The sequence below is a fragment of the Podarcis muralis genome, chromosome 1, assembly GCF_964188315.1.
Source record: "Podarcis muralis chromosome 1, rPodMur119.hap1.1, whole genome shotgun sequence".
Lineage (NCBI taxonomy): Eukaryota > Metazoa > Chordata > Lepidosauria > Squamata > Lacertidae > Podarcis > Podarcis muralis.
The window spans coordinates 117,258,735-117,273,115 of NC_135655.1; the positions used below are offsets into that span (position 1 = coordinate 117,258,735).

Below are 14,381 nucleotides of genomic sequence, written 5' to 3' on the forward strand. Positions count from 1 at the left end.
TTCTCCTCTAATAAATAAAAGTTACAAATAAAGAGTTATCCAAGACTTATTGTGCAAAGATATTCCCTTTCTTTCTCCCCCTCCCTTATGCACACACATTATCCTCCAGTTATTAAGTGTTATATAAATAACTATTCTGAATCCTTGCTACTTGTTCGAGAATATTACTCAACTAAAAAGTAGTGGATTAGCAAGCAGAGAGAAAGATGGGGTGCAAAGACAAAAGGCCTTGTTTAGTTGGATTTACTGGTGCTGATATTGTGGCGATTACTAGTATGAAAGCAACATAAGAGAATCATTTAGCGGCCTGCTTGTCTTTGGCAACGTCACACCAGAAACAGGATTCCCTTTGGAATGGTCTCAATACATGGCGTTACATTTCATATTATCAATGCATATTGATAATATTGATGGATTGGCAGTTCTCACTGCCGGCTTCATTCTTTAGCTCGATTATTTATCATCTTTCCTTTGCTGTGTGCCAAATTGAGAATTGAATTGTTCCCCTGAAGCTAGCAGTTCTATATGCAATGATGTTGGTTGCATTTCCTACCTTGAAGCAAGTTGAAGCAAGAAAAGACAGCTAGGAGATCTGAATTTCAATTGCATAAAAGCAAGCAGAAAATATATGTATAGGCCCTTTTTGTTCCAACAAAGTTGTTGTTGTTTAGTCGTTTAGTCGTGTCCGACTCTTCGTGACCCCATGGACCAGAGCACGCCAGGCACTCCTGTCTTCCACTGCCTCCCGCAGTTTGCTCAAACTCATGCTGGTAGCTTTGAGAACACTGTCCAACCATCTCGTCCTCTGTAGTCCCCTTCTCCTTGTGCCCTCCATCTTTCCCAACATCAGGGTCTTTTCCAGGGAGTCTTCTCTTCTCATGAGGTGGCGAAAGTATTGGAGCCTCAGCTTCAGGATCTGTCCTTCCAGTGAGCACTCAGGGCTGATTTCCTTCAGAATGGATAGGTTTGATCTTCTTGCAGTCCATGGGACTCTCAAGAGTCTCCTCCAGCACCATAATTCCAACAAAGTTAGACACCTCCAATACTACTGAAATCAATACCACTTGGCAGCCTTATCCTATCCAAATTTACTTAGAAATAAGTATCATTACATTAAGTGGGACTTACTTTCCAGTAAGAAGGCTTAGGGTTGTAGCTTTAAATATTTACTATGTGGGTATCTTTTGGCCCTTCAGACGTTGCATGAGTATAACTTCCATCATCTCCAACCATTGGCCATGGTGGCAGGGGCTGATGGAAGTTGAGTCTCAACATTTAGAAGGCCTTAGAAGTCAGCCACCCAGATTTGCTGGAATGTGTGTCTAACTTTTTTTGGGCTGAGCCCAAAACAGAAATACTGAACTTCTTGGAATAATGTGCCCATCTCAAAGGTGATAATTTATTGATCCACACTGTAAACTCACTGCAGTTCTAAAATACAAAGTGTATACACATTCAGCACCAATGTTTCCATGGTATATAAAAAAAGGAAGGATGGAGATATGAAGCATCTGAAGTATACTACAGGCTTGGATCCCGCAAAAGATAGTGGTGATTATCCTATTGCCAATAATAATTTCTAAGTTTCTTGTGACTAACTTCTTACACTGGTTTCAATGAGAATGCAGTTCCAAGCTTGATTCCTAAGGAGTAAGTCTCTATCACCTGGTTTGCACATGAGGCTAGCTCATGTTTTAACATTAGTCATTTTTAAACAAACCATAATTATATATTTAGGCATATGGCAGAAGATCACGTAAATCTTGGTTTATTGCAATATCCCCCTTTAAAGAAACACATGCCAGGAAGAGTCACTTTTCACTTGGGTCTTTGTAGCTTTTGGATGATGACGGCTCCTTAATCAATATTAAGGAGGTGGTCTGGGTTCACACATTAACACTAGGCCATGGTTAATCTTAACTAAGTTTTATAAGCCCACTGAAAGCCTTGCTTTATGTGTGACCTATAACCATACTTAATAAAACTGTAATTAAATTGCAGGTTTGGGTTCATGCATAACACTTAAGCCATGGTTTAAAAAGCCATGGTTTAATAAGCTATGGTTTAGCATTATGTGTAAACCTGGCCATTGTATTCATTGGACTTACAGCTGAATAAACATGCATAGGAATGAACTTCTAAAAATCTTTAGCTGGACGGTGATCTACAACTTTTGTGGATGTGTAATCCAGGTCTGTACAGTGATTTCATTATAATTAGGACATATAAAACAATCCCAACACTTTGTTTGTTGTTATATTAAAGACTTGACTGAATACAGTATGAAAGTAACTACAAAATATATGTCATTTTCAGATGTACCATTCAGTTCAGGTTTCAAGTCTGTAAACTGCATTTTTTAAAAGTGTACCAGTACACCTTTTGAAGAACCCAGTGTTGACACAAACCTTACTATATTGCCTGGTTTCTAATCATAAACTAAAGAGGACAACAATTTGTATGTAATCCAGTTACCAAAAAACCCAATTGATTTGTACAATAACTGGAGGATTTATATTTTATATTCACATTGCACTGTATATTTTAAAAATTGATGTACAATCCATCTTCACACACCTAAGCCCATACTTAAATGCTTAAGTATGTTCTTCAAACTTCCTCGTTAAAAACAGAAAGTTTTAAATGTGGTTCATTTTGGGCTGGATCATGTCACTAATGAGTGATTTCCAGCACTGCACAATTCAATGTATGTTTACTCAGAAATAATGGGGTCTAATCCCTAGTGTATACATTTAGAATTGTTACCTTAGATCCATATAAACTAATTATGACAAGTGAACAGAAACAGAGTATCACAATTTGACTATATTATATATAAAAAATGATTCTGTTCCCCATCAGCTTTGAAAATTGATCAGTTAATCAATCACAAATCAAACCGAACCAAATTTTTAGTCCGATTGCAATCCATCCTTTACTGTACAGTCAGATTAGGAACAGCTATGGTACTAGCTAATTGACCTATTTTATTTTTGTTTGATTTGGCACAAAAGAATTGTATCAAATTACTTGGATTGAAAAGGGCAACTGTCCAACAGTACAGCTAATCTAATTAATCTTCTACTATAGAATCAGAAATATTGAGGCCTCTAGTCCACATATTTCTCCTACTCTTTATTTTTTAATTTACAAAAAATACTGCATTATCTCTTTAAGTGATGCATAATCTTTTCTATGTCTGCTATCATAAAAAAATACATGTACTTGTAATTGGAATTGGAATCCAGTTTACTGCTTTCCCAATAGATTTCTAATTAAATCAATTGTGATTTATAACACAATCCGAAACATGTCTGCTTGAAAATCACTCTCACTGACCTGTTTAGGATTGGCGCACTGGTATTTTACACTCTAAAAGGAAAGATCAAACTCTGCACAAAAGAAAAAAGGATTTCTTAAAAGAGTTTGAATAAAAACCTGACTCACAACCTTGCTTCATCTAAAATACACCTGCATCTGAGATGATAACAATAATTCCTTGGAAGGCAATGCTATAAAATAATCTGAAATTACCCAGTTAACCTGATGTACATACTAGAAAGGGGGAAATCTTAAATTCCAAGCAGAGCGACACCCACCAACAGCTCAGCTGAAGGCATTTTTGTTGCTTATTCCATTTTTTGATCACCCATTTTTTCAAGGTTAACTTCCATAAGCTTAAACAGATTGCATTTCCAACTTCCTATTAAATCTCATGTTGTGCATAAACTATATTGCTGTGGGTCAATTACTTAATAATTAATCCCTGAAAGCAGATCTGTAAAAGTTATAATGACTAACTACATCTATAGAATGCAATTTTTAAGATGTGCAGTTGCAAATAAATGCAAATCCAGAAACTCAATTTGACAACAGTATTCCTGATAAATTGTTTGAATCGACTGCTGCTTCCAGTTCATAACTTGGGGTAGACCATCAATCCAGTTTCATACTGACCCTTAAAATGTGACCACATAATTTAGATTTAAAAACATATATTAAATTACAGTTACATAGGTCCACTTCAGGTGGAAATTTCTAATAACGGTCCAACCCTAAAATGATTCACTTTAAAATTTGTATCAGTAAAACTTTCCAAAGTACAGTACAAATCAACTATAAAGTTAATGATGCAAATAATTGTTTCAGAAAACTCAGCGTGGATTACCCTGAGTTATAAATGAGTATGCATGTAATTGCAGCAAATTCTTAATTTTAGAGGATAGCAGACAAAGTTTTTTTTTTCAAGAATATGGAGTGTTAGTGTTGTACAGTATTTATATTTCTGCAAATACACAGAATTCCGTTCTGCCAGTGAGCTAACATATTTCACAGCATCACTTCTTTGATAAATGTTTAGAATGCAGAAATAAAACATGGAGCCTTTAAAAGAGGTTGATGCTGCAATACTTTATCACACACTTATCTGGGAGTTAAGTCCCATTGAACCCAAATGGTCTTGTTTCTGAAGGACCGCACTAAGACAACAAGAGAACAATCCTCTATGTATCTATTCAGATGCCCCACTGAATTGAATGGTTTGTCTGTATAGCAATGAAATGTGAACAGTGGTATTAGTAGGCGAAATCTAAAAGACACACAAAATTGATGAAATGGGAGTTTGGCAAACTGCTATGTGCTCTTTTGCACACATCCAGTAGTCATATGCAGGTTGTAAACATTATTGAGCATTCCCTATCTGAAATCCAAGTCCCACCAAATTCAATGAAGGTTTAAAGATACTCAAAAAACCTTTTGTTTGATAGTTCCCATAGAAGTCCTGTTTTAATAAGACGGACAGAGAAATCCCGTGCACATCTACTCAGAAGTAAGCCCCACTGAGTGGAGTTTACTCTCAGGTTAAGTGTATATAGGATTGCAGCCCTCGTGTACACTTCTTCTAAAGAAACGACTGTCATCATAGTTTGCATTTTCCTCCTTTTTGGAATACTACAACTCTTGTTTTTATTGCTAGATGCAACTAACAGACACCGTCCTCTCCTGCTCTATTTGAATGTTATAATCTCTGATCAGTGAGAGCTTCCAGAAATAACGAATGGAGCCACAAGGAAGTCAAGCCCTACCCTTCACCCCGATCACAATGGGGAAATGCGAGGGATCAGTTGCAAAAGCTGGGAAAATCAAATAATGAGATACAAATTACTCTGGGGGGTGTTGACCAAATAAAGGAGGATTTGTTTGGGCAAAAAAAACCCCTTAAAACAGAAACAAACAAACAAAAAAATCAAATGAAACAAACTCAGTTGGGTCTTCTCCATATGACCCCAGAGTTAATGTATTTATTATCACACTGCAGCTGCAGGCTGCTTTACAGACACATCTCATGCTATAGCCCCCCATAGGGAGCCAAGAACAAGGAGGGGGAGGGGAAAAACATTTTTTTAATTCAAACAAAGCTATTAAATAAGCTGTACACAAAAGGTTGGCCTTTCCCCCGAAGAAAGGCATAAAATTATAATAATGAAAGGAGCCAGGCCCTCCATAGACAGGCTAACGCTGCAGTTGTTTTTATTTAAAACCGTAATCCAGCCCACTTTGACCAGATGTTTCAAAAATGGTATTTTGGGTGTGTGTGTGTGTGTGTGTGTGTCTGAGGTTATGCCCTCAAGTCCGAGGAATTGTTGCAAACAGTTGGCACTGTAAGTCCTGATCCTTTGGGGGGATCCTCACAGGTGACCGGAACTGGGAGTACCAGGAGCAAAAAAGTAGAAATCAAATAAATCCACAGGGTGGGTTGACGTAAACGGACATCTCCGACCCCCAGAGCACACAGTTCCAAATCTTGTTAAGATGAGAGGCGGGATTCATCTGACCACTTCTGCTCCCAAGGCAAGGATCACATCCTGCATCTAGTCCCCTGAGGCCTGGGATCCCGTAGGCAGCAGCGTCACACTGGCCTCTACTCCGATATGGGATAATGCACCAACAACTGCTCCAAGCTCACGGAATACAGGCAGCTATGTTCAAAGGAGGTGTTTTTGTCCCCACCCCCCTTTTCCAGGCCGCCCAGACTTTCAAAGGTGGGTCCTGGGTTCAAGTCCTCCTCCCAGAAACCTCTGCAAAAGTGGAGTTCCCCAGACTCTCCCAGGCCTCTAAGATCTGCAAGGTGGATCTGGAGAGGGAACCCCAGGCACAGGCCAGGGCGCCTCGTGGCCCAGGGAGCGGGGCGTGGGAGGGCAGCTCAGGCGCAGGTTGTCACATGTCCCTGGGCTCCTCCCTTTTGACGGTGGCACACGCGTGTCCGTGTCCCGGCGCGGCGGCGGCCTTGAGGCGCTTGTTCTGGTGCGTCTTGACGTGTTTGGCCAGGTGGTCGCTGCGCATGAAGCGCTTGCCGCACTCGGCGCAGCCGAAGCGCTTCTCGCCCGTGTGAGTCCGCAGGTGCCTCTGCAGCTCGTCGGAGCGCGTGAAGCTCTTGCCGCAGAAGAGCCAGTTGCAGACGAAGGGCCGCTCGCCCGTGTGCCAGCGCAGGTGCGCCTTGAGGTGCGACGTCTTGCCGTACACCTTCCCGCAGCCGGGGATGTGGCACACGTGCTGCTTCTTCTTGCCCGGCTCGGAGGAGGGCGCCCCGTCGGGGCCGCCGCCTCCACCTCCGGCCGCCGCCGCCTGGCAGTTGGGGCAGCGGCAGCGCCGGCACCTCCTGGCCGTGGCCGCCAGGGGCGCCTTGGGGTGCAGCAGCGCGGCTAGCTGCGTCTGGTACTGCGCCAGCTCCGACGGCGCCAAGACCAGGCCGCGCTGCAGGTTTCCCGCCGCGAAGCGGTGCGCGCAGCCGCCCGCGCCGGGCGCCGCCTGCTGGATGCTCCACCAAGGGAGGTCGTCGGGCGCCGGCGAGAGCTGGGGCGCTGGCGGCGGCGGGACCAGCAGGTTGGAGTAGCCCGGCGGCAGGGCCGCTTGGGCGGCGTAGGGCACGTAGGCGGAGGGCGGCGGAGCGCAGCTGGACGACAGCGCGCCCATGGAGGGCGGCGGCGGCGGCAGCATCTTGACGGGCGAGAACTCGTAGGGGTACGACGGGTCGGCCGGCGGCGTCAGCGGCAGCTCGTGGGCGCTGCCGAAGGCCGGCTGCGGGGTGAGACCCAGGCTGGGCGGCGGCGGCAGGCCGCCCGGCGAGTGCGCCGGCATGTCGCTGCTCCACGGGTGGAAGATCCTGGACGGAGAGCCCAAGCTGGCCTCGTAGGACACCTGCAGGAAGTCCGACGGCGGGCCCGATGCGCCGGGCTGCCCGATGCGGCTACAGGTGGCGGCCAGTAAAGCCAGCGGCGAGTGCTTGGCCACGTCGGGGGAGGCGCTCGGAGTGCGGTCCTGCGGGAGACACGTCGTTAGTCGCCCGTCGCCCAGCTGCCTCCCCGCCCACCAACAAGCGGGCACCGGCCGCCTTCTGGCTCCCCAGCGGCCTCTCCCCCAAAGTTCAGCAGCGGCATCGCTTGCCCAGCACGTGGGCGGGGAAGTTTCCCAGGAAACTTCAGAGAGGGGGCGGGCTGGAGTCTGCCTCGATCAGCCCCCCGCCAAACGCTGCGACCCCACTTCCTCCCCTTTGAAACCGGTGCCACCCCGGGGATGCAGCTTCCCGCAGCGAGGAAGCAACCCTCGCCCTTCCCCCGTCCACTCCAGCTTCGCCCTCCTTGCGAGGCTTGGCTGTAACCGGAGAGAGAAAAAGTTTCTCTCTGCCGATTCCAGGGCAGCCAGTCCCTCGAGCGAGCGCTAGGCGCGTATTCCCAAGCCAAGAAGTTTCTTCGCCAACCCAGAAGCCTCCTCTCAACGTTTCTGTTTCATCAGCATCATAAACCCAAACGGATATGGCTAGTAGCACCTTAGAGCTCACTTCCCCAGAAGGGGCGCACAGCGATCCTTCAACTTTGGGGGGTCCCCCAGCAAAGGCATTCCCTCCCTCCTCTCTGCCTCCTTGCGCCTGGATGTTCACAAAGATGCGCCCAGTTTTTCTGGTCTTTCTTTTTACGCGCCCCGTTCTCCTGCCCTCCACCCCCCGGCTCGACGGGGCGACTGACCTGGAGAAACGCTTGCAGAGAGTCGTTCCGAAGGACGGCCACGGCGGCCATGGCTACCGCGTCCGGGGCCAGGCGAGGCCAGGGGGGCGACGCCGCGGCATGGAGTCGCCAGGGGGAAGCCGGAAAGCTGCCCAGTTTCCTTCCTTCTCCCACCCACCCACTTTCAGATTTCCTCGCCTTTTGCACCCCCCTCCACTAGGCAGGCAGCCCCGGCTCAGCGCGATCTCCGCGGACTGTCTGCCTGCGCCAGGATCACCTCCAAGAATTTGATAAGGACTTTGCTGGGCCGCCAGCCAGTCAGAAGGAAGATTTATGGCTTTGAAGTTTGCCGCTACCCAATCATCAAAGAATAGCGGCTCTTTCAGAAGCGAAAGCAAATCCTTTGAATCCACAAAGCTCCTATGGTGTGTTTGTTGGTCTGGATAAAAGAGCTGATTATTAGGGGGGATGGGAAGGGAGGAGATAAAGGCGGGACAATTAATGAAGTAATCACTATGTGGGAAATGTATATACACAAATAATTGGATTTTCTTGATCAAAGGGTCCTTTACCGCCTGGAGACCCCTCTCACTCGACGTGCAAGACATTGCATCTCAACCCCGCCCAACCCCCACCTTCCCATCCCTTAAAAAAGAAAAGGAAAAAGTATATTAAGATTAAGGATTTGTAGCAGAGCCCTAAAAGGGACAATACTTCTTCGTAATCTTCAGTTACATCAGCCTCGGGTTTCCCTGTTCGACTACTGTATATCGTTTGCCAATAGTTTTATTGTCACCAAATGACTTAAAAGTTCACTTATTTGTAAATAACTTTTGAGCGCGTTGGCAATTTGCAGCCCGACAGGAAAAGTTCGTACACTTTGTGGGGCCTGATTTTCTGGAGAATACAAGCGAGAACAGGAACAATCAGCAAATATATCATTTAGCGCCAGTTCCTTTGCTCTTCTGGGATCGGGGCTTTGCCAACGCTTTGTTATGCTGCAAACAGCATGATTTCTCCCCTTGTTAAAAACTGGGAGTGCAAGACCAAAAGTGTTGGGGTTTTTTTCTTTCTCTCTCTCTCTCTCTCCCCCCCCCCCCAGTGCTTTGAATTTGGTTTAATGAATACCTTTGGGGGAAGAAATTCCTATTTTCTATGCAGGTGATGTGGTTTCTGGTGGTCTGCAAGAACTCCAAAATGTAAGTTGAGTTCTGAAGAGCTCTTAGAGTAGGGAACCCGACCAAACTTTAACGGACCTGTTTCTTATAGTACTACCCTCAGCCGAAACACGTTCAATTACAGCTCCTTCTCTTTACCATCTCCTGGGACACCCCCGGGGAGGGGGCACTTGCGGCAGCGTCGGGGGAGTCGACGTGAAATGCAACACAATTTGAAAGTTGCATTGGAAGCACTGGGTCTTGCGCTTCCTAGGTGGTATGTTAAGGCTGCAAACAGAAGCGCATAAGCTTGCGAACCATTCCCAGCCAAATGCTCCGGAGCCCCTTCTTCCAAACACTTTCTCAGAACCTGAGCGCGCCTGTCTTTATATTTGCCAAGGAAAGAAGTGATGCTCCGAAGCCTTTTCCAGCCTCTCTCTGCAAACGAAGCCCAGAAGAAGCAGCCTGGCGGTGATTTTGGGCTGCCTTTTCTCTACTCGATCCTGGATCGCTTAAAAACCTGACACTTCTGATCGGGCGCACACAGAGAGAGTAGTAGTTAAAAATCACTAATGCGTTTTTTGGGGGAGGGGAGGGGGACCTTCAAAAGTTTGGCCGTCCTATGCAATTTCCTGGGCGTCTGCTTGAGAGCTGTTGGGTCTACCCGGCCTCGGGAGATCCCAAGCGAGATCATTTGACTGGGGAGATCTATCTGATGCTTGGCCACGTGCCAAGGCGGGCTTCCCAGGGAAGGAGGGGTGGGTCGGTGGTGGGGGGTCCGCGTGGCCCTGCGCCTCCCCCTCGAGCTGGCCTTTCTCCCACTTCCCCACAGGTAACCCGATCCCGCCCAGCAGCGGGTTGGATGCCATTGTCTTCGCGTTGCCACTGAAACCTTTTTTTTTTTTTTAAACGCCCCGCACAGAGAGATCTTTATCTGGCCTCCCCGTACAAACACAACCCGTGGCCTCTCCAAAGACTTCCAAAGAGTTTTGCAGGGCCTCCAAACGCATCGGTGCCTTTGAAGGGATTAAAGGGCCGAGCCCCTCTCCCACGGCTCCATATGGAGTCCCGGGGAGAAGGGGAAGCCCCCTCCCTCTCCACCCAGCCTCCCCGTCGGGCCTCCGCCTCCCTGACGACGAATGCAGGCACCCACCGCATAGCGGGGGCAGCCGCGGCCCACCCTTGCCTGGTGACTTGTAACTGCTTAATCGGAATCGATACTCCGGGGATGCCGGCAGACGTGGGAAGAGGAACAGGAGAGGTCGGTGCTGCCTGCCCTCCTGCGCAAAAAAAGGCCTTTTATCCACAATCCCAGCAACCAGACAACACAGTTTTAGTATTTGAAAAGTTATCATACCCTCCAACATTTCTCTGGTGAAAAGAGGGACATCCTGTTCAATTATAATTGTACCCCACCCATCTGACATATAAAAACTTCCCTATGCAGTGGTACCTCAGGTTACATATGCTTCAGGTTACATACTCCACTAACCCAGAAATATTACCTCGGGTTAAGAACTTTGCTTCAGGATGAGAACAGAAATCGTGCTCTGGCAGCGCGGCGGCAGCAGGAGGCCCCATTAGCTAAAGTGGTGCTTCAGGTTAAGAACAGTTTCAGCTTAAGAACGGACCTCCGGAATGAATTAAGTTCTTAACCTGCTGTACCACTGTACAAGGTTGCCTTCAGGTGTCTTCTAAAGGTTGTATAGCTACTGATCTCCTTGGTTTGGGGGTCACATAACTCCATAAAGGTAAAGGGGCCCCTGACCGTTAGGTTCAGTCACGGACGACTCTGGGGTTGAGGCGCTCATCTTATTTACTGGCTGAGGGAGCCGGTGTTTGTCCGCAGACAGTTTTTCCAGGTCATGTGGCCAGCATGACTAAGCCGCTTCTGGGGAAACCAGAGCAGTGCATGGAAACACTGTTTACCTTCCCGCCAGAGCGGTACCTATTTATCTACTTGCACTTTGACATGCTTTCGAACTGCTAGGTTGGCAGGAGCAGGGACCGAGCAACGGGAGCTCACCCCGTCGCGGGGATTTGAACTGCCAACCTTCTAATCAGCAAGCCCTAGGCTCTGTGGTTTAGACCACAGCGCCACCTGTGTCCCTTCACATAACTCCATACACTCCACCAATTCTCTGATGAAAATGGGGACGATGAAAAAGTGGGACAATCAGAAACCGGGGCAGCTTTCTGTAAATCCAGGACTGTCCTTGGAAAATAGGGACACTTGGAGGGTCTGCTATATTATAGAATTGCAGAGTTGGAAGGGACAACCAGGGTCATCTAAGTTCAACCCTCTGCAATGCAGGAACCTTTTTGGCCCAACCTGGGGCTCGAACCCACAACCCTGAAATTAAAGAGCCTCACGCAATGTTTCTGAATGATCATGGGATGAATAGGCGTCCTTCAAACGGCTTCTGGAGAAGTTTTGGCTGCAGGTGTTGCTTGGATGAAACCGGGATTCCGTGTTGTAGAAAAGCACAGCTAAATATGCTTTGTTTCCTCCAAAGTGAGCGCACCAGTTTCAGTGGGATTTACTCCCAAGGAAGTTTGGATAAGTTTGCAGTCTTACAGTGCAATTCTATACCTGCCTATTCATAAATATACCTGCCTATTCAGAAATAAAACCCACTGAGTCAGTGGGACTTACATAGATGTATAGGATAGCCTTGTAAAATAGGATGAATTGGTGTGTATTGGGGTGTGTGTGTGTGAAGTGGGTGTCTGGGCTTTGGACCAAATCAAATGAGACAGAATACCTCAGGGTGGCAATCATTTGCTGCCTGTTCAGTTAGTTTTGGAAAGTAAGTGCATTCCACTCCTCTTAAATAGGGTCAAAATTAATTGCTTTTTAAAATTATTTTTTAAAGGCCTTAGAAGATCACAGTGCTATATATTTATTTCACAAATTTGTTTTCCGTCTTTGGGAGATACACAGGTACATCAAGGCCAAATTTGCTCAATATTACACAAAAGCAGGAAAAGAGACACAGCAGGAATTAAAAAATAATAATAATTAAGAGAACATCGAGAGCCCAGACAAGTAACAGTGCAGTCCTATGCGTGTCTACTGCGAAAGAAGTCCCAGTTGTGTACAGCATTGCGGTCTGAGCTTGCAAGCGCCTGCATACTTTACTTGACAGTGCAACTCAGTAGGGCTTACTTCCAAGTAGACACACATATAAGATTGTGATGCAAATGCAAGAGAGGACTGGGAGCAACCTTAACTCCTTGTTCTCTGGTCTAGGATACTCCACAAGTAAACGGCAGCCGCAGGTTGAGGGTTTCCAACTTGGCCGCAGAGTGGCAAGATGAGAAAGTTATCTAGAAGCCCATGTTGTCGTGGCCTCAGCCTGGGTGGGATAAGAGGACAGCAGCAAGGCAAAGCTACTGACCTGTCTCCCTAGAGACAGCAGTAGTTAGAAGGTGATGGGTTTAGGCTTCTTGGCGGTGTTCCCTTCCCTGAAGAGGCATCTCCACCCACTTTCTTCTTCTTTACTCCACAGGGAAAGGGGGACAAAGGCAATCTGGAGAGGAGAGCAAAGAGGTGGTTAATTTTCCCAGGTCACTCAGCAAAGAGAATCTGGAGTACCGCCAGGAAATTCACACACAGTGCTTTCCCTAAAAGCTCAAACTCTCCAGAGTTGTTTTTTTTTAAAAAGCAGTAGCATTTACAGGTTTCTTACATTTATATTCCATTTTTCTTCTATTGTGGAACCCAAGGCATATGTGGTTCCCAGGCTGACTCTCACCTGGACACTGAGCAGACCTGGACCAACTTACCATATTTTTCGCTCTATAAGACGCACCAGACCACAAGATGTACCTAGTTTTTGGAGGAGGAAAACAAGAAAAAAAAAAATCTGAATCTCAAGTGCACTGAAAGCAGCAATCCCTCTTGCTGTTCTGGCTTCTGTGATAACCGCACAGCCTGCATTCGCTCCATAAGACGCACACACATTTCCTCTTACTTTTTAGGAGGGAAAAAGCGAGTCTTATAGAGCAAAAAAATACGGTAAGTTTCAGCCAGGTGGAAGCCTCATGCACTTTCAGACTATGCCCTGGGAACAAATAATCCCACCTATTGGGATGTTACAGTAGTGGATTTCCTGAATTGGCAGAAGGTTTCATTTCACTTTTAATTGGTGTACCGCCTTTGTATATTACTACACACAAGGTGGGTTGCAAGCTAAAGAGACGACAAAGATCACACCCTTTATTAACAATCTGATCCCATTCAAAAATAAAATACAATAATAAAAAAACTCTAAAATAAACAACTTATATCAAATAAAGCAATATTCAATAATCCATTAGAATGTAAGAGTACACAATAAAATAAAATATCAGCAAATAATAAACAGTAAGTGTGAGTGGGTGTTAAAGAATCCCACCCCCTCCACAATGGTAAATGCAAAATGTGAAAACTTTGCAAAAAGACTTAGACAGAAGCCAAATACCAAGCACTCATGAAGAATTCAACAAGTTAAGCTTTTTCTAACATGAAAATACAATGATAGTAGAACCTCGGTTCTCGAACCGCTGCATTCCCAAACATTTCAGCTCCCAAATGTCAAAAACCTGGAAGTAATTGTTCCGGTTTTTGAACGTTCCTCAGAACGTGAACATCCAAAACGGCTTCCGATCTGCAAAAAGCCTAGCTGTCAGCCAATCGGAAACTGCGCCTCAGAATTTGAACGTTTCAGAAGTCAAACGTCCTTCTGAAACGTATTACGTTCAACTTCTGTGGTTCCATTGTATGGGAACAGCTTCACCTCTTTGCATTCTGTCTGCCAGACATTTTATTGCATGTGTGGCCTCTGATTTATTCTGGGGCCCTCCAACTGCAAAAGATGCATATGACACAAAGGAAATACAATTTTATACAAATCTGTGTTGTCTTCTGCAAGTGGGTCAGAGGCCCCAATCTACATACAGTGTACTGGGCCCAGAAAATCCTGTTTGCACCTCTGCATAACCAAATTCCCAATTACCGCTTGCAACGTTTGCTGGAATACAGTGGTACCTCGCAAGACAAATGCCTCGCAAGACAGAAAACCCGCAAGACGAAAGGGTTTTTTGTTTTTTGAGCTGCTTCGCAAGACGAATTTCCCTATGGGCTTGCTTCGCAAGACAGAAACGTCTTGCAAGTTTGTTTCCTTTTTCTTAATACCATTAATACAGTTGCGACTTGACTTCGAGGAGCAACTCATAGCAC

The 14,381-nt window shown here is 46.1% G+C and overlaps 2 protein-coding genes across 2 annotated transcripts in view; both read right to left on the reverse strand.

Annotated features, from left to right (window-relative positions):
- Positions 1-5,260: 5,260 nt before the first annotated feature.
- SP5 (Sp5 transcription factor) lies at positions 5,261-8,577 on the reverse strand. Its single transcript, XM_028750080.2, has 2 exons — positions 8,022-8,577; positions 5,261-7,317 (listed from the first exon to the last, which is right to left on the reverse strand). Exons 1-2 carry the CDS (start codon positions 8,070-8,072, stop codon positions 6,217-6,219), a joined length of 1,152 nt encoding a protein of 383 aa, XP_028605913.2. The 5' UTR covers positions 8,073-8,577; the 3' UTR covers positions 5,261-6,216.
- Positions 8,578-12,036: 3,459 nt separating this feature from the next.
- Positions 12,037-14,381, reverse strand: part of MYO3B (myosin IIIB) — a 252,794-nt gene continuing 250,449 nt past the window's right edge. Inside the window, exon 34 of the mRNA XM_077917134.1 lies at positions 12,037-12,690. The gene's annotated coding sequence lies outside the window, so the exon portion shown is untranslated. The remainder of the gene's footprint in view (positions 12,691-14,381) is intronic.